The sequence below is a fragment of the Salvelinus namaycush genome, chromosome 28 (assembly GCF_016432855.1).
Source record: "Salvelinus namaycush isolate Seneca chromosome 28, SaNama_1.0, whole genome shotgun sequence".
Lineage (NCBI taxonomy): Eukaryota > Metazoa > Chordata > Actinopteri > Salmoniformes > Salmonidae > Salvelinus > Salvelinus namaycush.
Genome location: NC_052334.1, coordinates 7,623,036 through 7,643,884, shown reverse-complemented (window position 1 = coordinate 7,643,884; position 20,849 = coordinate 7,623,036). Strand labels below are relative to the sequence as shown.

The window sequence follows — 20,849 nt, the reverse complement described above, 5'->3', positions numbered from 1 at the left end:
CCAAGGCCATCAACTTGTTTCTATCATATGATGGTTGTTCCAGTTATCGTGATCTCCCTCAATTGTCAATTTATAAATAGTCAGAGTTAATTTGATTTGGATTATGTTTTCCAGGACAGGTCAGGATAACATCTGACATTTCGCATATAGGCTACAATATCAACACCCATATAGTTTACATAATGTACTGTGGTCAACATATTTGCAGGACAGGTGTCAGCAGCAGCTATTGTTAATCCAGGCTGTCAGAATTGCACGTTTTTATTATTGAAGAGGATCAGAGAGCAGCTCACCAGATGGGCTGATTCCCTTGTTTATTCATTAGTCAAAAGGCTTTATATGATCACCGAAGTACCAACGATAGCCTATTGCCCACACACCCTACGGGCTACACACTGACTTCATCTAATCCCTCCACTATGTGATGGATACCTTATCACTCACTCTGTTTCCATTAATGAATAGATTCCTCTGGAGGTTTCTACATCGAGGTTATTAAACATAAACTGCAATTAAAAGTCCAGGAGTATGTCCCAAATGGCACTCTATTCCCTATATAGTGCACTACTTTTGAGCAGAGCCCTATAAAGGGAATAGGGTGTCCTTTGTGAAGCATCCCATGTGTCAGGCTACAGGTAATCATGGAACCAAAATTGGTGTACGACAGTCTGTCACACAAGACTACAGGCTACAGGTAAAATGCAGACCGGTAACCTGATAGGTGATGATCGAACGCTTGAGGAAGTGGTCGTGCTGACGGCAGTGGTCCTGTCCGACACTGTGTGATGTCAGGCCAGATGTGATGTGGTGCCAACAGATTTAGAGAACACAAATAGAACACTGCCGTCAGGCAGGGAAAGCATCTGTGCATGTCAAAATCAACCTCATTGAAATCAACCAAGCAATTCATTATTGTCTTTTTTTTGTTGTTTAATTTTTTACAAAAGGACTGTTTGACACAAAACAGAGAGCAAAATTGTTGGTAAAACTTCCTATGAAAACCCTCCCATCATAATGCATTATAAGCATGTTTATAACATCTTATGCGCTATGCATAACGCACTATAATGCACAGCATACATTTGAATGTGTGATAGGCTTTTTCTATAACCATGATATAAATAAAATAAAGGCATGTCTTACTACATGTAGTAAGCATGTGCTATATTGTGCTATATTGTACTACATGTTAGTAGAACAATACCTTGATGAAGGTTTATTGAGACCGAAACGCTGGTCTATGATCTATTAAATGTGTGCTGGAGTTTCCTTTCTATTCAAAATAAATCCTTCCTCAACTATATTTCAAATTGGACAGAGTGAATGGGGGGGATCAGGGAGATGAGCAGATGCGTGTTGTGTAAGGTGCTGTAAAATCTAAAAACTAATTATTGGCTCGTCATCTCAGCTAAGGCTGGAAATAGCTAATAAGAACCCTGATAGTGCTGCTGCAAGTTCTATAATTTAAATTTTGTTATAATTATTATTTGTGTGTGTGTGTGTGTGTATATGTATATATATATGTATGTGTATGTATGTAATATATATATATATAAAACAATTTTGTATTATTATTATTATTATTTATTATTATTTTTTTTTAAGTCACATCTGTGAATGTGGAATGTGTTTGGTTGGTTGATTGAAAACTTAATAAAACTTTAAATTGAAAAAAAAAAAAGAATAAATCCTTCCTGCACCACAGGCATCATGGGAAAACAGAACAGCAAGCTGACCCCTGAGGTGATGGAGGACCTGGTGAAGAGCACAGAGTTTAACGAACACGAGCTGAAGCAGTGGTACAAAGGCTTCCTCAAAGACTGCCCCAGTGGTAGACTGAACCTGGACGAGTTTCAACAACTCTATATCAAGGTGTGTATGACGTGTGGTACACCCGATGCTGGAGAAATGATGTATATGGTGTTATTACTCCTAGCTAGGGAAATGATTGATATCCTGATTATATCATGCGATTGTAAGAAACCTTTGTGAAGCTAGAACAGACAGAATCAGGGTTTGATTTCTCTATATTAAAACTGCACTGTTGCTCATGATTTTTCCCTGTCATATTAACCAATCATAATGCTAGTTAAACATAGATGTTTTTAAATAGTTGGATATCACAGCTGTCTCTCAATAAATGTTTCAACTTTGCAGTTCTTCCCGTACGGCGATGCGTCGAAGTTTGCACAGCACGCCTTCAGGACCTTCGACAAGAACAGCGACGGCACCATCGACTTCCGAGAGTTCATCTGTGCCCTGTCCATCACATCGCGTGGCAGCTTCGAGCAGAAACTCAACTGGGCCTTCAACATGTACGATCTGGATGGAGACGGCAAGATCACCAGGGTGGAGATGTTAGAGATCATCGAGGTAAGGAATAACACTGATGGCTGGCTTCCCGGACACAGATTAAGCCTACTTGGTTTCCCGGACACAGATTAAGCCGTTTTAGTCCATTACTAGGTTTAATCCGTGTCCGGGAACCAGCCCTATATGTTTTTTGATTTACTTGTACCCATGAAGCTTATACTAGCTGTTTAAGTTGTTTATCCAGTTTTAATTAATCAGCAGTGCATGTTACTTCAATGTATGCTACAAAGACAAACATGACTAAAAGAAACATTGAGACAGAGGACGATCAAGTTTAGCCGCTAGATAAATCAGGAGAACGTGTGTCCTTAGGGATAGCAGCAGGTAAGTGACCGTTGAGGGAGGTTGGATATCCCTAGGGCGAGTGTAACGGATGTGAAATGGCTAGCTAGTTAGCGGTGGTGCGCGCTAATTCCCTTTCAATAGGTTACGTCACTTGCTCTGAGACCTTGAAGTAGTGGTTCCCCTTGCTCTGCAAGGGCCGCGGCTTTTGTGGAGCGATGGGTAACGATGCTTCGTGGGTGACTGTTGTTGATGTGTGCAGAGGGTCCCTGGTTCGCGCCCGGGTCGGGGCGAGGGGACGGTCTAAAGTTAAAAACTGTTACACGAGCAGCAGGTAAGGTAAGTGACCTTTGAGGGGGGTGGGATGTCCCTAGGGCGAGCAGAAGGTAAGTGACCGTTGAGGGGGGTGGGATGTCCCTAGGGCGAGCAGCAGGTAAGTGACCGTTGAGGGAGGTTGGATATCCCTAGGGGGAGCAGAAGGTAAGTGACCGTTGAGGGAGGTGGGATGTCCCTAGGGGGAGCAGAAGGTAAGTGACCTTTGAGGGGGGTGGGATGTCCCTAGGGGGAGCAGAAGGTAAGTGACCGCTGAGGGAGGTTGGATGTCCCTAGGGGGAGCAGAAGGTAAGTGACCGTTGAGGGAGGTTGGATGTCCCTAGGGGGAGCAGAAGGTAAGTGACCGTTGAGGGGGGTGGGATGTCCCTAGGGGGAGCAGAAGGTAGGTGACCGTTGAGGGGGGTGGGATGTCCCTAGGGGGAGCAGCAGGTAAGTGACCGTTGAGGGGGGTGGGATGTCCCTAGGGGGAGCAGCAGGTAAGTGACCGTTGAGGGAGGTGGGATGTCCCTAGGGGGAGCAGAAGGTAAGTGACCGTTGAGGGAGGTGGGATGTCCCTAGGGGGAGCAGAAGGTAAGTGACCGCTGAGGGAGGTTGGATGTCCCTAGGGGGAGCAGAAGGTAAGTGACCGTTGAGGGAGGTTGGATGTCCCTAGGGGGAGCAGAAGGTAAGTGACCGTTGAGGGGGGTGGGATGTCCCTAGGGGGAGCAGAAGGTAAGTGACCGTTGAGGGGGGTGGGATGTCCCTAGGGGGAGCAGAAGGTAAGTGACCGTTGAGGGAGGTGGGATGTCCCTAGGGGGAGCAGAAGGTAAGTGACCGTTGAGGGGGGTGGGATGTCCCTAGGGGGAGCAGAAGGTAAGTGACCGTTGAGGGAGGTGGGATGTCCCTAGGGGGAGCAGCAGGTAAGTGACCGTTGAGGGGGGTGGGATGTCCCTAGGGGGAGCAGAAGGTAAGTGACCGTTGAGGGAGGTGGGATGTCCCTAGGGGGAGCAGAAGGTAAGTGACCTTTGAGGGGGGTGGGATGTCCCTAGGGGGAGCAGAAGGTAAGTGACCGTTGAGGGGGGTGGGATGTCCCTAGGGGGAGCAGCAGGTAAGTGACCGTTGAGGGGGGTGGGATGTCCCTAGGGGGAGCAGAAGGTAAGTGACCGTTGAGGGGGGTGGGATGTCCCTAGGGCGAGCAGCAGGTAAGTGACCGTTGAGGGAGGTTGGATATCCCTAGGGGGAGCAGAAGGTAAGTGACCGTTGAGGGAGGTGGGATGTCCCTAGGGGGAGCAGAAGGTAAGTGACCTTTGAGGGGGGTGGGATGTCCCTAGGGGGAGCAGAAGGTAAGTGACCGCTGAGGGAGGTTGGATGTCCCTAGGGGGAGCAGAAGGTAAGTGACCGTTGAGGGAGGTTGGATGTCCCTAGGGGGAGCAGAAGGTAAGTGACCGTTGAGGGGGGTGGGATGTCCCTAGGGGGAGCAGAAGGTAGGTGACCGTTGAGGGGGGTGGGATGTCCCTAGGGGGAGCAGCAGGTAAGTGACCGTTGAGGGGGGTGGGATGTCCCTAGGGGGAGCAGCAGGTAAGTGACCGTTGAGGGAGGTGGGATGTCCCTAGGGGGAGCAGAAGGTAAGTGACCGTTGAGGGAGGTGGGATGTCCCTAGGGGGAGCAGAAGGTAAGTGACCGCTGAGGGAGGTTGGATGTCCCTAGGGGGAGCAGAAGGTAAGTGACCGTTGAGGGAGGTTGGATGTCCCTAGGGGGAGCAGAAGGTAAGTGACCGTTGAGGGGGGTGGGATGTCCCTAGGGGGAGCAGAAGGTAAGTGACCGTTGAGGGGGGTGGGATGTCCCTAGGGGGAGCAGAAGGTAAGTGACCGTTGAGGGAGGTGGGATGTCCCTAGGGGGAGCAGAAGGTAAGTGACCGTTGAGGGGGGTGGGATGTCCCTAGGGGGAGCAGAAGGTAAGTGACCGTTGAGGGAGGTGGGATGTCCCTAGGGGGAGCAGCAGGTAAGTGACCGTTGAGGGGGGTGGGATGTCCCTAGGGGGAGCAGAAGGTAAGTGACCGTTGAGGGAGGTGGGATGTCCCTAGGGGGAGCAGAAGGTAAGTGACCTTTGAGGGGGGTGGGATGTCCCTAGGGGGAGCAGAAGGTAAGTGACCGTTGAGGGGGGTGGGATGTCCCTAGGGGGAGCAGCAGGTAAGTGACCGTTGAGGGGGGTGGGATGTCCCTAGGGGGAGCAGAAGGTAAGTGACCGTTGAGGGGGGTGGGATGTCCCTAGGGGGAGCAGCAGGTAAGTGACCGTTGAGGGGGGTGGGATGTCCCTAGGGGGAGCAGAAGGTAAGTGACCGTTGAGGGAGGTGGGATGTCCCTAGGGGGAGCAGAAGGTAAGTGACCTTTGAGGGGGGTGGGATGTCCCTAGGGGGAGCAGAAGGTAAGTGACCGTTGAGGGGGGTGGGATGTCCCTAGGGGGAGCAGCAGGTAAGTGACCGTTGAGGGGGGTGGGATGTCCCTAGGGGGAGCAGCAGGGAAGTGACCGTTGAGGGGGGTGGGATGTCCCTAGGGGGAGCAGAAGGTAAGTGACCGTTGAGGGGGGTGGGATGTCCCTAGGGGGAGCAGCAGGTAAGTGACCGTTGAGGGGGGTGGGATGTCCCTAGGGGGAGCAGCAGGTAAGTGACCGTTGAGGGGGGTGGGATGTCCCTAGGGGGAGCAGCAGGTAAGTGACCGTTGAGGGGGGGTGGGGAGAAAATGTAAATTGGGGGAGTAGGTTGCTGACTATTCAACAGCCTGATGGTCTGAGGGTAGAAACTATTGGCCAGTCTTCCAGTTTTGCCATGATGCTCCTGTACTACCCGCATCTAAGTGATTGAAGCAGGGAGAACAGGGCGTGTCTTGGGTGGCTTGGGTCCCTGATGATCATCTTGGCCTTCCTGTGACACTTGGTGGTGTAGGTGTCCTGTAGGGCAGGAAGTGTGCACCCAAATGGTGCGTTCGGCTGCACGTATCAACCTCTGACGTGCATTGCTGTCTGCGGTGGTGGAATTGCCGTACCAGGCTGTGATGCAGACTGACAGTACGCTCTCGATGCTACTCCCATAGAACACTGAGGGGCCTCGGGGACAGCATCCTGTGGTTGAAGAGTTGCTGTCGTTTCTTCTTCCCCATGGTCTCCGAGTGGTTTGACCATTTCAGCTTCTTTTAGATGTGTACGCAGAGGAATTTGATGTCATTGACTGTCTCCACGGCTGCCCTGTTGATGAGGATGGGAGTGTGTCCAGCCTGGTTCCACCTGAAGTCCACAGTCAGCTCCTTTGTTTTGCTAACGTTGAGGGAGAGGTTGTTTACCTGGCGCCAAGCCGTCAGAGTGCCTACCTCCTCCCTGTAGGCCGTATCGTTGTTGTTGGTAATCAGGCCTACTACTGTCATGTCATCAGCTAACTTGATGATGGAGTTGTAACTGTGTGAGGCCAGTCAGTTGTGGGTATACAGGGAGTACAGGAGGGGACTGAGGACACACCCTTGTGGGGCCCACGTGTTGAGAATCAGTGTCGAGGTGGTAATGTTGCCTACCTTCACCACCTGGGGGCTGCCCATCAGCAAGTCCAGGACACAGTTTAATAGGGAGGAGTTCAGACCCAGGGCCGATTGTAATGAGCTCATAGAGCACTATGGTATTGAAGGCCGAGCCATACTCGATAAACAGCATTCTCACATACAGTGCATTTGGAAAGTATTCAGACCCCCTTGACTTTTTCCACATTTTGTTCCGTTACAGCCTTATTCTAAAAATGATTAAATAAATAAAAAATCCTTATCTACACATAATACCCCATAACGACAAAGCGAAAACAGGTTTAGACTTTTTGCAAATGTATTAGAAATAAAAAATAAATACTTTATTTACATAAGTATTCAGAACTTTTGCCATGAGACTTTAAATTTAGCTCAGGTACATCCTGTTTCCATTGATCAACCTTGAGATGTTTCTACAATTTGATTGGAGTCCACCTGTGGTAAATTTAATTGATTGGATATGATTTGGAAAGGCACACATCTGTCTATTTAAGGTCCCACAGTTGACAGTACATGTCAGAGCAAAAACCAAGCCATGACGTCAAAGGAATTGTCCGTAGAGCTCCGAGACAGGATTGTGTCGAGGCACAGATCTGGGGAAGGGTACCAAAAAAATGTCTTCAGCATTGAAAGTCCACAAGAACACAGTGGCTTCCATCATTCTTAATTGGAAGAAGTTTAGAACTAACAAGACTCTTCCTAGAGCTGGCCACCCGGCCAAACTGAGCCATCGGGGCAGAAGGGCCTTGTTCAGGGAGGTGACCAAGAACCTGATGGTCACTCAGACAGAGCTCCAGCGTTCCTCTGTGGAAATGCGAGAACCTTCCAGACAGACAACCATCTCTGCAGCACTCCGCCAATCAGGCCTTTATGGTAGTGGCCAGACGGAAGCCACTCCTCAGTAAAAGGCACATGACAGCCCACTCGGAGTTTGCCAAAAGGCACCTAAAGGACTCAGACCATGAGAAACAAGATTATCTGATCTGATGAAACCAAGATTGAACTCTTTGCCTGAATGTCAAGTGTCACGTCTGGAGGAAACCTGGCACCATCCCTACGGTGAAGCATGGTGCCAAGTGTCACGTCTGGAGGAAACCTGGCACCATCCCTCTGGAAGCACGGAGGTGGCAGCGATCATGCTGTGGGGATGTTTTTCAGCAGCAGGGACTGGGAGACAAGTCAGGATCGAGGGAAAGATGAACGGAGCCTAGTACAGAGAGATCCTTGATGAAAACCTGTTCCAGAGCACTCAGGACCTCAGACTGGGCCAAAGGTTTACCTTCCAACAGGACAACAACCCTAAGCACACAGCCAAGACAACGCAGGAGTGGCTTCGGGACAAGTCTCTGAAAGTCCTTGAGTGGCCCAGCCAGAGCCCGGACTTGAACCCGATCGAACATCTCTGGAGAGACCTGAAAGTAGCTGTGCAGCAACGCTCCCCATCCAATCTGACAGAGTTTGAGAGGATCTGCAGAGAAGAATGGGAAAAACTCCCCAAATACAGATGTGCCAGGCTTGTAACATCATACCCAAGAAGACTTGAGGCTGTAATCGCTGCCAAAGGTGCTTCAACATAGTACTGAATAAAGGGTCTGAATACTTATGTAAATGTGATTTCATTTTTGCACAAATGTCTAAAAACCTGTTTTTGCTTTGTCATTATGGGGTATTGTCTGTAGATTGATGAGGAAAAAAACTATTTAATACATTTTAGAATAAGACTGTAATGTAACAAAACATGGAAAAAGTCAAAGGGTCTGAAGACTTTCCCAATGCACTGTATGCATTCCTTTTGTCCAGGTGGGTAAGGGCAGTGTGTTATGTTATATATATTTATATGTTACAGTGGGGAACATTGGTATATAAGTTCAGAAGTATCAAGATTAAACTTTGAACATGTTAACAGATTAACCAAGACTGTGTGAAAATAGGTCTTTCTTGAATTCATTACACACCTGTTCCTTTCTGTGGTATCGCCTCACCTATCAACCCTGGTTGTCTATAGGCCATATACAAAATGGTGGGCACTGTGATCATGATGAAGATGAACGAGGATGGCCTGACACCGGAGCAACGGGTAGACAGGATCTTCAGCAAGATGGATAAGAATAACGATGACCAGATCTCATTGGATGAGTTCAAAGAGGCGGCCAAGAGTGATCCGTCCATCGTGCTCCTCTTGCAGTGTGATATGCAGAAGTGAGGAGGTGCTCGTCTGTATAAAACCAGACATGCACACACTCTGCGGACAGGCAGCACATGTTTTAAATGTTTCATTAAGTTCTTCTTCTCAGCCTTTTCCAAAGGAAAAAAATTATGCTTGGACTATTTTTCAATGGACTTGCTTCTTGTGGTTGTATGCATGAGAATGTCAAATAGCGGAATAATTTTTAATATATAACATTACACAGTATCATGATACATTTATATTTTATCAAACCTGACCTGCCAATGTGAATTGTGCACAAGTAATCGTATTCCACTTACCCATTCACTTTTAGGCTAGCTTGTATATCAGTGAAGCGCTATAAATTGAATGATTCTGTTCCTGCAGTATTTAGATGATCCATGTCCACTGCTGCAGCTAGCTGCTAATGCTAGCTGCTAATGCTAATGCTTAACATGCTGGTAATGAACAATCATTCCTTCGATCATTGTAACTTGTCTCTATAATACCCAAACTTATTGAGCTCTTGGAAAAATAGAGGAGATCCTTGTTCTTTCCAAATAAGGTGTTCTGTTCAGACTGACTGAAACTGATGTGTAGGTTCTAATATTTGCATGCATGTGTTTCGTGTTGAGACTCTATACTCCAACCTCTTGTTAAACTGTTGCATCTGCAAGGGGGGTATTCAAGGAGAACCCCCCCCCCCCCCCCCTGAAAAGCGTTTGGTATTGTTGCATGGGATGTACAGTAGTGATTCACCTCACCATTACATGATTAACCTTCTGTGGGCGGTTGTTGCCCTCATATTTAATAACGTATATATGTGTAATTAATGTGACACTTGAGTTCTTGAACGACAGATAATATGGGCCCTGGTTGTAACCTCTCACACATACAGAAGACGTATCTGAAAATGTAGTATTGAATTAAAGCACAGCAGTAATTGAAAAACTAGAGAATAACTCTGCTGCTGATAATATACTACCCACTGGGCAGAAACTGGTTGAATCAATGTTATTTCCACATTTAAAAAAAAAGATCATCAACGTAAGATTATTTTTAAATATTTTTTTTAAACCCAACTTTGAACCTAAATCCAATGACATGGTGACATTTGTTGTTGATTTCACGTTAGTTGACAACTCAACCAAATGTAAATCAAAACTAGACGTTGAAATGACGTCTGTGCCCAGTGGTTATCTATCTATTATATTATTCTGTTGCTTCAATCAAATCAATCAAATCACCAGGCCAATACTAATCTATCTTCAATACCAGTCACCCATCACTCTTAGCATTGCTGGATACATTATACGCCATAACATCCTAATAGGTTGGATTTCTCAGCCTGTACGTTTTCCCACTATTTACAATACAAAGTTACGTCATACATATCAATATGTTTACCGTAACACAGAGCATGGCGTCTGGAGCTTGTAAATGAAGCGCTTATTTCCAGAGCAGAAAAGCCTTACATGAGTTTACCGGACATACTGCATTACCACCAACTGTACTTTTTTATTACAATTAAAAAAATTATCAAAGGTTTCATCTTCTAATCTCAATCTAAGTTTACAATGGTCTTTAAAATATGCAGAATCCTCCACGAGATACAAGTGTTAGGATGAAAACATAGCTTCTGAAACTAAAGGTTGCAGTCCTGTATCAAATTTACACCTATATGGATTACAGATATTGTGAAAATTTACTTTGTATTGAACATAACCAGACTGATTTACCACTTGGAAGCTATGCAGGCATGTACTGGCAGGCAGTCCACTTACTGTACCAGTGGAATCTGGCCCTGTTTTTCATAGTTCTGGATACAGCATCATGTAGACTTGAATGCTCATAGCTGTTAATTAACATTAGTCTATATTATTAGTACAACACGGTGATCCTAACTCCATGGGCAAGAATCTTTGTCAAGTAAATGTTTATACTAAATTTGAAAAATCCAATTAAAAAAAGATAAGTGTATTTTGTTAGTTTTGTTCTTTTTATACATGTTGCATGTGTTGCACCCAAAATGACATGGTTACATTCTTTATGTAGTACTAAAGAAACTCAATCAAATAAACATCTATGGGCTTTTACAAAAGGCATGGTCTGGTAAGTGTGATTCTATTTATTATCCAGGCAATCAAGAATGGTACATATTTCCTTGATTGCTTATCCAACATTTAAAAAATGATGCTGTTTAGCAACCTGTTAGGTTCCAAACATATGCATTTTGTTGTTGTTGTTCGAGGTGAATTATTGGAATCTTTCAAGATTCTCTAATTTAAGAAACAGGTATTTCCATTTGTTAATTTTCCCCAATGTCTGTAATATTATGTATTACAACCAATGACAGTTGGATCAGCTAATATTTGTTAATCCATTTTATTGTAACAAGAATTAACATATAAATTAGGTTAGAAAAATTGGATGCGTAAAACATCTTTCAGTTGACAGTAGTTTAAAGCACATCATCAGCATTCAAATATGTTAAAAACCAAATACAGTAACCTAAAAATATTGCAGATAAAATCAATAGCAGGGTTGGGCAAATTGTTTCTGAACAAAGAATGAAACAAAACATAATTCCCAATGTATCAAAATTATACAGTGTATTACTAACTGTAATCAAAGTCAAAAGATATCTACATCTAGTGTACACATACAGTAAGATGAAAAATAAAAAATAAAAAATAAAAATCTGCAAAAAACAAATTTACAGAATTTAAATTACAAGCAATTAAAGATGCACTATGCAAAAATCGCTCTCCATTTCCTGGTTGCTAAAATTTGAATAGTCGACTAATTTCAGTTTATGTGACAAAACAAGCAAGTATAGTGTAGAGAATCATTGTACCATCTAAAAACAGCTGTGAAATATCGTTTCCAAAAACAAAAATATTGTATTTTCAGCTATTTGAAGCTGGTGTACAAAACCGAAAGTAAGAGAGACAAAACTTAAGAACGAGAAGCATAGACATAGCGCACATAGAACAGATCTGTCACTTCTTAGACTTGCTTTCTATGAGAACTATAACACACATTTCTAAGCAAATTTGGTTGGGTCACACTAAAACATTTACATATTGCAGCTTTAATATGTAGAAAATGTAAAATATGCATAGAGATATGTGAAAGTAATGGTGTTGACAATACAACAAAGATGTATCCACACAGCCACTATGAAAGTATATAGGCCTACATACTGCATCATAGGGGGAATTCTTCATAATTCATCCGTCTGCATAGCGCACAACAATAAAGCATAGTCTTAAGTCTCCCAGAGAGACTTACGTATTCATTCCTAGCGAAAATTAATAGAATGTGTTTAAAAATCCCACACTGTTCTAATGGCTTGTTAGGCATGACGATGGCCTAATCCACCATCTATCAGGGTTGGGGTCAACTCCATTTAAATTCCGGAAGTACAAATTGGAATTTGGTTTACTAACCAAATTGACATCTATCAACTACCCCAGGTCTTCATCTCCTGTCTGTCCTCCTGCCCTCTCTGGATCCTGCAGCTGATGTATCTTGATGTGGTCACTTTTTGGCAAATTGCTGAAAGAAAAAAGTGAGAGAATCACCAACAACACATCTTTAATGTTCTGTGTTCAAATTTGATTTGAAGATCAATAAGGGATAAGGGCAATATACACATGTACAATGTCCTCCTCCTATCTCCTCCTACCTGGTAGATAGGGGGGTGATGAAGAAGAACTGACGAAGGTGCTGCCGTTCTGACAGCTCCAGGAGGAGATCCAGTGAGATACGACGATTGTGCATGTCCTTTGAAAAACAAATTGGAGACAATTTTTTTCCAGCGTTGATTCAGTAAGACCTACTATTTTACTATTTTGTTGGGATCCCCAATTAGCCGCTGTCAAAGCAGCGGCTACTCTTCCTGGGATCAAAAGAGGATATAAAAACAAATAAAATATACTTGACAAAAATATGAATGCAACATGCAATAATTTAAAAGATTTTACTGAGTTACAGTTCATTCTAGACGATTCTGTGCTTCCAACTTTGTGGCAACCGTTTGAGGAAAGCCCTTTTCAGCTGTCCACTAAGGGAGGTCCATACAGAAATAGCTTGCCGAGATCGGTGTGGAAGAACTTGAATGGCCTGCACAGCGCCCTGACCTCAACTCCATCGAACACCTTTGGGATGAACTGGAATGCAGATTGCGAGCCAGGCCTTATCACCCAACATCAGTGCCCGACCTTACTAATACCTGTGGCTGAATAGAAGCTTTTCTTCGCAGCAATGTTCCAACATCTAGTGGAAAGCCTTCCCAGAAGAGTGGAGGCTGTTATAGCAGCAAAGGGGGGGACCAACGCCAAATTATTGCCCATGATTTTGGAATAAGACGTTTGATGAGCAGATGTTCATACACTGTTGGTCATGTAATGTCCCGTAAAAAAAGAGGGCCTCAGGATCTCGTCATGGTATTTTTGTGCATTCAAATTGCGATCAATAAAATGAAATTGTGCTCGTTGTCCGTAGTTTATGCCTGCCCATACCATAACCCTACGGGGCACTCTGTTCACAATGTTGACATCAGCAACCCGTTCACTCACACAACGTCATAGACATGAAATGCGGTTGTGAGGCTGGTTGGACATAAAGCCAAATTCTCTAAAACGACATCGGAAGCGGCTTAAGGAAGATAAACAAACATTCAATTATCTGACAATAGCTCTAGTGGATATTTCTTCAGTCAACCTGCCAATTGCACGCTCCCTCAAAACTTGAGACATCTGTGGCATTGTGTTGTGACAAAACTGCACATTTTTGAGTGGCCTTTTATTGTTCCCTGCACAAGGTGCACCTGTGCAATGACCATGCTGTTTATTTAGCTTCTTGATATGCCACACCTGTTAGGTGGATGAATTATTTTGGTAAAGAAATGCTCACTAACAGGGATGTAAACAAATTTGGCATGCTGACTGGAGGAATGCCCACCAGAGCTGTGGCCAGAGAATTGAAATGTTTATTTCTCTACCATAAGCCACCTCCAAAGTCGTTTTAGAAAATTTGGCAGTACGGCCAACCAGCCTCAAAACTGCAGACCACGTGCAACTATGCCAGCCCAGGACATCTACTAGAGGTCAACCGATTAATTGGAATGGCCGATTAATTAGGGCCGGTTTCAAGTTATCATAACAATCGGTAATCGTTGTTTTTGGACACCGATTATGGACGGTTCCATTGCACTCCACGAGGAGACTGCGTGGCAGGCTGACTACCTGTTACGCGAGTGCAGCAAGGAGCCAAGATAAGTTTAATGCTAGCTAGCAACTTATATAATAAAAACAATCAATCTTAACATAATCACTAGTTAACCTCACATGGTTGATGATATTACTAGTTTATCTAGCTTGTCCTGCGTTGCATATAATCGATGGGGTGCCTGTTAATTTATCATCAAATCAGATGATAATTTAACAAGCGCATTTGCGAAAAAAGCACTGTCGTTGCACCAATGTGTACCTAACCATAAACATCAATGTCTTTCTTAAAATCAATACACAAGTATATATTTTTAAACCTGCATATTTAGTTAATATTGCCTGCTAACATGAATTTCTTTTAACTAGGGAAATTGTGTCACTTCTCTTGCGTTCTGTGCAAGCAGAGTCAGGCTATATGTTGTGAACTGTGTGAAGACCATTTCTTCCTAACAAAGATCGTAATTAATTTCACAGAATTGTACATAATTATGACATAACATTGAAGGTTGTGCAATGTAACAGCAATATTTAGACTTGGTTCCGTATTTCACTGAAAGAATAAACGTTTTGTTTCCGGATTTGACCATATTAATGACCTAAGGCTCGTATTTCTGTGTGTCATTATATTATAATTAAGTCTATGTTTTGATATTTGATAGAGCAGTCTGACTGAGTGGTGGTAGGCAGCAGCAGGCTCGTAAGCATTCATTCAAACAGCACTTTCCTGCATTTGCCAGCAGCTCTTCGCTGTGCTTCAAGCATTGCGCTGTTTATGACTTCAAGCCTATCAACTCCCGAGATTAGGCTGGCAATACTATAGTGCCTATAAGAACATCCAATAGTCAAAGGTATATGAAATACAAATGGTATAGAGAGAAAAATTCCTATAATAACTACAACCTAAAACGTCTTACCTGGGAATATTGAAGACTCATGTTAAAAGGAACCACCAGCTTTCATATGTTCTCATGTTCTGAGCAAGGAACTTAAACGTTAGCTTTTTTACAAGGCACATATTGCACTTTTACTTTCTTCTCCAACACTTTGTTTTTGCATTATTTAAACCAAATTGAACATGTTTCATTATTTATTTGAGACTAAATAGATGTTATTGATATATCATATTAAGTTAAAATAAAAGTGTTCATTCATTATTGTTGTAATTGTCATCATTACAAATATATATATATATAAAAATTGTCCGATTAATCGGTATCGGCGTTGAAAAATCATAATCGGTCGACCTCTAAATCTGGCTTCTTCACCTGTGGGAATGTCAGACCAGCCACAAGGACAGCTGATGAAACTGTGGGTTTGTACAACCAAAGAATTTCTGCACAAACTGTCCCAGGGAAGTTCATCTGCGTGCTCGTCGTCCTCACCAGGGTCTTGACCTGATTGCTGTTCAGTGTCGTAACCGACTTCAGTGGGCAAATCCTCACCTTCGATGGCCACTGGCACGCTGGAGAAGTGTGCTCCTCACAGATGAATCCCAGCTTTAACTGTACCTGGCAGATGGCGTTGTGTGGGGGAGCGGTTTGCTGGTGTCAACATAGTGAACAGAGTGCCTCATGGTGGCAGTGGGGTTATGGTATGGGTAGGCATAAACTACAGAGAACGAGCACAATTTCATTTTATTGATCGCAATTTGAATGCACAAAAATACCATGACGAGATCCTGAGGCCCATTGTCGTGCCATTCATTCGCCACCATCACCACGATAACGCACTGTCCCATGTCGCAAGGATCTGTACACAATACCTGGAAACTGAAAATGTCCTAGTACTTCCATGGCCTACATACTCACCAGACACGTCACCCAATGAGAATGCTTGGGATGCTCTGGATCGATGTATACGACAGCGTGTTCCAGTTCCCGCCCATAACCAGCAACTTCTCACAGCCATTGAAGAGGATTGTGACAACATTCCCAATCCTCTTCAATGGCTGTGCGAACAGCCTGATCAACTCTATGTGAAGGAGATGTGTCGTGCTGCATGAGGCAAATGGTGGTCACACAATATACGGACTGGTTTTCTGATCCATGCTCCTACCTTTTTTTTGTTAAGTTATCTGTGACCAACAGATGCATATCTGTATTCCAAGTCATGTGAAATCCATAGATTAGGGCCTAATGAATTCATTTCAATTGACTGATTTTCTTATATGAAATGTAACTCAGTCAAATATTTTCAAATTGTTGCATGTTAAGTTTAGATTTTTGTTCAGTGTATTACATTAAGGTACTTAGTTGTAACCCAGAAATAATTTCATATGAATAAAAAAAATTACTGCATTGGGCCTTTAAATTAGTCATAGAAGTTGTAATCTTCAACGATTTCAAAATGTCTCATCAGCACGTCAGCTCAAACTAAGGTCTTGGAGATGAGCATTAACTTGAACTTTGATTAAATACTATTTTACTAACTATGTGAATCCAGGTGTGTAAATAACAAGCATATGCATGTAGGTCTGTCTTACCATGTAGACGTCAAACTCGTCCAGGCACCTGAAGGGGGACTCAGTGATCTCCCAGAGGGAGAGGATAAAACACACTGTAGAGAAGGATCTCTCTCCTCCAGACAGAGACCGCATGTCACTCATACTGTCGTTCTCACGGCCTGGCGGCTTCACCTGTACACACAGGCCCAGGAGGTTAGAGAGTACAGACAGACAACAGGACACATTGAGTTGGGGTTCACACCCGTAGCTTGAGTGTCTAGTTTTATCTGGTTGTTGTTATGTGGGTCCTGTTGTCTGTAAATACTGATGATTTAATGCGGTCTTAAATGCAGTCCTCTTGAATGCCAAACACATTCCTGTAAAAAGCTAAATAAATGAACTGAACAATTATGATGAAAATGTATTTGTCAAATTGATTCTGACGAATACAGATACTTTATGTTATGTAAAAGCTACGGAGGCCATTTGAAAACTATGAGGATTAGCACACATACCGAGATGGAGAGGGTCTCACTGTTGTGATCAAACATCATGGACCCACAGCAATTCATCTTTATCAGGAAATTATTAAAGTATAACTTGCATCTCACAGAGAGGGACCTAGGTACATAAAAGAGTGTGGGAATATTCAACATACGGTATTCGACAATTAGTATTCAGAGGGCGAGTTGTGGACTAAAAGGCCCAGTCGTGTCCTAAAAAGCATGCTCAATGGAGATCATCCATTTGTACAGGCTTAAGCGTAATCTGTATCTGGGAAATGAGCCATAGAGTATTATTTTGGGGGTTTAGAGCGGTTTAAATAAATAACAGTCATGAGCATTTTCAAAGCGGGATTGTCCTTTATGAAATGCGTCAAATGATCACGAATTACCTGCGCATTATTTTGTACCGGGTCTGCCTGTCGGACATTATGTTGTCAAGACGATCTATGAACTTCTTCAGATCTCTCACTTGGTTTGATTTGTCCCTGTAGTTAGCCAGGGCCTCTGCATACTCTCTGGTGAGGAGACAAAGATAGTTGAAGTCGGAAGTTTACAGACTTAATTTGGAGTCATTAAAACTCGTTTTTCAACCTCTCCCCAGATTTATTGTTAACAAACAGACAACAGAAGCAGCTTCTGTCTTATTTCTGTAGATATATACAGTTGAAGTCGGAAGTTTACATAAACTTAGGTTGGAGTCATTAATACTCGTGTTCAACCACTCCACAAATTTCTTCTTAACAAACTATAGTTTTGGGAAGTCAGTTAGGACATCTACTTTGTGCATGACACAAGTAATTCTTCCAACAATTATTTACAGACAGATTATTTCACTTATAACTCACTGTATCACAATTCCAATGGGTCAGAAGTTGACATACGCTAAGTTGACTGTGCCTTTAAACAGCTTGGAAAATTCCAGAAAATTATGTCATGGCTTTAGAAGCTTCTGATAGGCTAATTGACATCATTTGAGTCAATTGGAGTGGATGTATTTCAAGGCCTACCTTCAAACTCAGTGCCTCTGCTTGATATCATGGGAAAATCAAAAGAAATCAGCCAAGACCTCAGGAATACAAATTGTTGACCTCCACAAGTCTGGTTCATCCTTGGGAGCAATTTCCAAACGCCTGAAGGTACCACGTTCATCTGTACAAACAATAGTACGCAAGTATAAACACCATGGGACCACGAAGCTGTCATTCCACTCAGGTAGGAGACGCATTCTGTCTCCTAGAGATGAACGTTCTTTGGTGCGAAAAGTGCAAATCAATCCCAGAACAACAGCAAAGAACCGTGTGAAGATGCTGGAAGAAACAGGTACAAAATGATCCATTTCCACAGTAAAACAAGTCCTATAACCTGAAAGGCCGCTCAGCAAGGAAGAAGCCACTGCTCCAAAACCGCCATAGACTGCACATGGGGACAAAGATCCTACTTTTTGGAGACATGTCCTCTGGTCTGATGAAACAAAAATAGAACTGTTTGCCCATAATGACCATCATTATGTTTGGAGGAAAAAGGGGGGGGGGGGGCTTGCAAGCAGAAGAACACCATCCCAACCGTGAAGCATGGGGGTGGCAGCATCATGTTTTGGGGGTGCTTTGCTGCAGGAGGGACTGGTGCACTTCACAAAATAGATGGCATCATGAGGGGAAATTATGTGGATATATTGAAGCAACATCTCAAGACATCAGTCAGGAAGTTAAAGCTTGGACGCAAATGGGTCTTCCAAATGGACAATGACCCTAAGCATACTTCCAAAGTTGTGACAAAATGGCTAAAGAACAACAAAGTCAAGGTATTGGAGTGGCCATCACAAAGCCTGACCTCAATCCTATAGAACATTTGTGGGCAGAACTGAAAAAGCGTGTGCAGGCAAGGAGGCCTACAAACCTGACTCAGTTACACCAGCTCTGTCAGGAGGAATGGGCCAAAATTCACCCAACTTATTGTGGGAAGCTTGTGGAAGGCTACCCGAAACGTTTGACCGAAGATAAACAATTTAAAGGCAACGCTACCAAATACTAATTGAGTGTATGTAAACTTCTGACCCACTGGGAATGTTATGAAAGAAATAAAAGCTGAAATAAATCGTTCTCTCTACTATTATTCTGACATTTCACATTCTTAAAATAAAGTGGTGATCCTAACTGACCTAAGACAGAGAATTTTTACTAGGATTAAATGTCAGGAATTGTGAAAAACTGAGTTTAAATGTATTTGGCTAAGGTGTATGTAAACTTCCGACTTCAACTGTATATACAAAAGAAATGTACAGTATTGGCCTTGAAAAGTAATATTTTCAAAATGCCTTGACACAGTAGGTACAGCATGTGGGAGCAGGCAGAAATGTCTAACATCACAATCTCCATAACGCAGAACTAAAATCTTGCCTAATTTGGTGTTTACCTCATCTGTCCACGAGAGATGAAACATTACAAGACGACAGACAGTTAAATGAGCAATGTTTAATGAAATATTCATGCCGTTTGGATATGTACTGATGGAGTACCCTACCTAACCACCTGCTCGTGGTCTCCATGGCTACTCTCCTGAACGCTGATCTTCCTCCGTAACCTCGTGATCTCCACATCAATACTCCTGGCGCTGCGATCTACCTGTTGGCGCTCTGGGCTGATCTCTTTGGCTTTGGCCACAAATTCCTGTCAACAGTTGATAAACAGATTAACAACTGCCATTTACAGTATGTTCATTTCATTTTGCACAATTTGGCCCCATCATTGTTTTTTATTTAGCAAAATAACATGCAGGATGACAAAAAGAAAATGAATGCAATAATTTAAATTCATCTTATATAATTCACCAATAAATATCCATATATGGGTTGATTTGTGTTTTTTGAGGTCGGTTCTATTTCGGTTAGATTATTTGGGTTGAATGCTGTAACACAAAATAAAACAACAAAAGTTCCATGATGGTAGTGTGTATATTAGGCTACATTTGTTTTATGACTATTATTTAATTCCAAGTCATTATCTCATCTCTATAGAGCTGATGTATATCCTGTCTGACTAAATCACTATTTTGTAGTTCTTCAAAGTAAATAAAGCATCATTTTATGACTGCTGAAGACCAGCTATCAATCACTTAGCATATCACTACCTGAAAATACATTATCTAAGCAACAGCTGCTCTCTAGATCCCCTCATGATCACGAAACGTCGCTAAGCAACAGCTGCTCTCTATGTCCCCTCACGATCACAATACGTCACTAAGCAACAGCTGCTCTCTAAAACCCCTTACATCACGATGCGTCGCTAAGCAACAGCTGCTCCCTATATCACATCACGATAAGTCTTTAAACAACATCTGCTCTCTATATCACCTCACGATCACGATACGTCGCTAAGCAACAGCTGCTCTCTAGATCCCTTCACGATACGTCGCTAAGCAACAGCTGCTCTCTAGATCCCTTCACGATACGTCGCTAAGCAACAGCTGCTCTCTAGATCCCTTCACGATTACGATATGAAAAAATATACTACATGGAATTCAAATAATTGAACCGACGTTGGTTAATTAGTTGTTGAATTATTATTATTTACATTTTGGTTAATCGCTCAGCACTAGGGTTGATTCCAACATTGGGACAAATATTATCTCTTACTGTGACCTCCTCTTCTTTCAGAGCCAGATCACTTCTCATAGCCTGCATGTTGTCCTGATGATCCTTGAGTTTCTTCTCTAAGATCTTCAGGCTTCGTTCCAGTTTACTGCACTGTGCTTCAGCCTTACCCTGTTCCTCCTGGTCAGTCAAGAACAAAACAATAACACACAAAGCACAACGTCATCACAAACAGTTTGTGTTTGTACCAAATAACTCCAATTTCATTAGGTACCATTTCAACGATTAAAGTTACTCTGGATAAAAGTGTCTGTCAAGTGGCATTATTAAGCGCTTTCATCTTTACAGCATCAGGCACGCCAAACATGTCTACAGTA

At 43.1% G+C, this 20,849-nt stretch overlaps 2 protein-coding genes across 4 annotated transcripts in view; one reads left to right on the top strand and one right to left on the bottom strand.

Moving 5' to 3' along the window:
* The first annotated feature begins 1,710 nt into the window (after positions 1-1,710).
* On the top strand, positions 1,711-8,733 carry vsnl1b (visinin-like 1b). 2 transcript variants are annotated; one of them, XM_038967731.1, is made up of 3 exons: positions 1,711-1,872; positions 2,158-2,373; positions 8,536-8,733. In XM_038967731.1, exons 1-3 carry the CDS (start codon positions 1,711-1,713, stop codon positions 8,731-8,733), a joined length of 576 nt encoding a protein of 191 aa, XP_038823659.1. The 2 variants fall into 2 exon arrangements, with proteins under 2 accessions (XP_038823659.1, XP_038823660.1); XM_038967732.1 differs by lacking the exon at positions 2,158-2,373.
* A 2,095-nt stretch (positions 8,734-10,828) lies between these two features.
* Positions 10,829-20,849, bottom strand: part of smc6 (structural maintenance of chromosomes 6) — a 29,147-nt gene continuing 19,126 nt past the window's right edge. The window contains exons 21-27 of one of the 2 annotated variants that reach the window (XM_038967399.1): positions 20,515-20,652; positions 19,404-19,549; positions 17,273-17,398; positions 16,893-16,998; positions 16,417-16,569; positions 12,389-12,486; positions 10,829-12,258 (exon numbers count right to left, since the gene is read on the bottom strand). In XM_038967399.1, coding sequence (XP_038823327.1) covers positions 12,168-12,258; positions 12,389-12,486; positions 16,417-16,569; positions 16,893-16,998; positions 17,273-17,398; positions 19,404-19,549; positions 20,515-20,652 — 858 coding nt within the window. In that variant the 3' untranslated portion in view covers positions 10,829-12,167. Of the gene's footprint in view, positions 12,259-12,388; positions 12,487-16,416; positions 16,570-16,892; positions 16,999-17,272; positions 17,399-19,403; positions 19,550-20,514; positions 20,653-20,849 lie in introns of those variants that run through there. The other variant, XM_038967400.1, reaches the window with a different exon arrangement.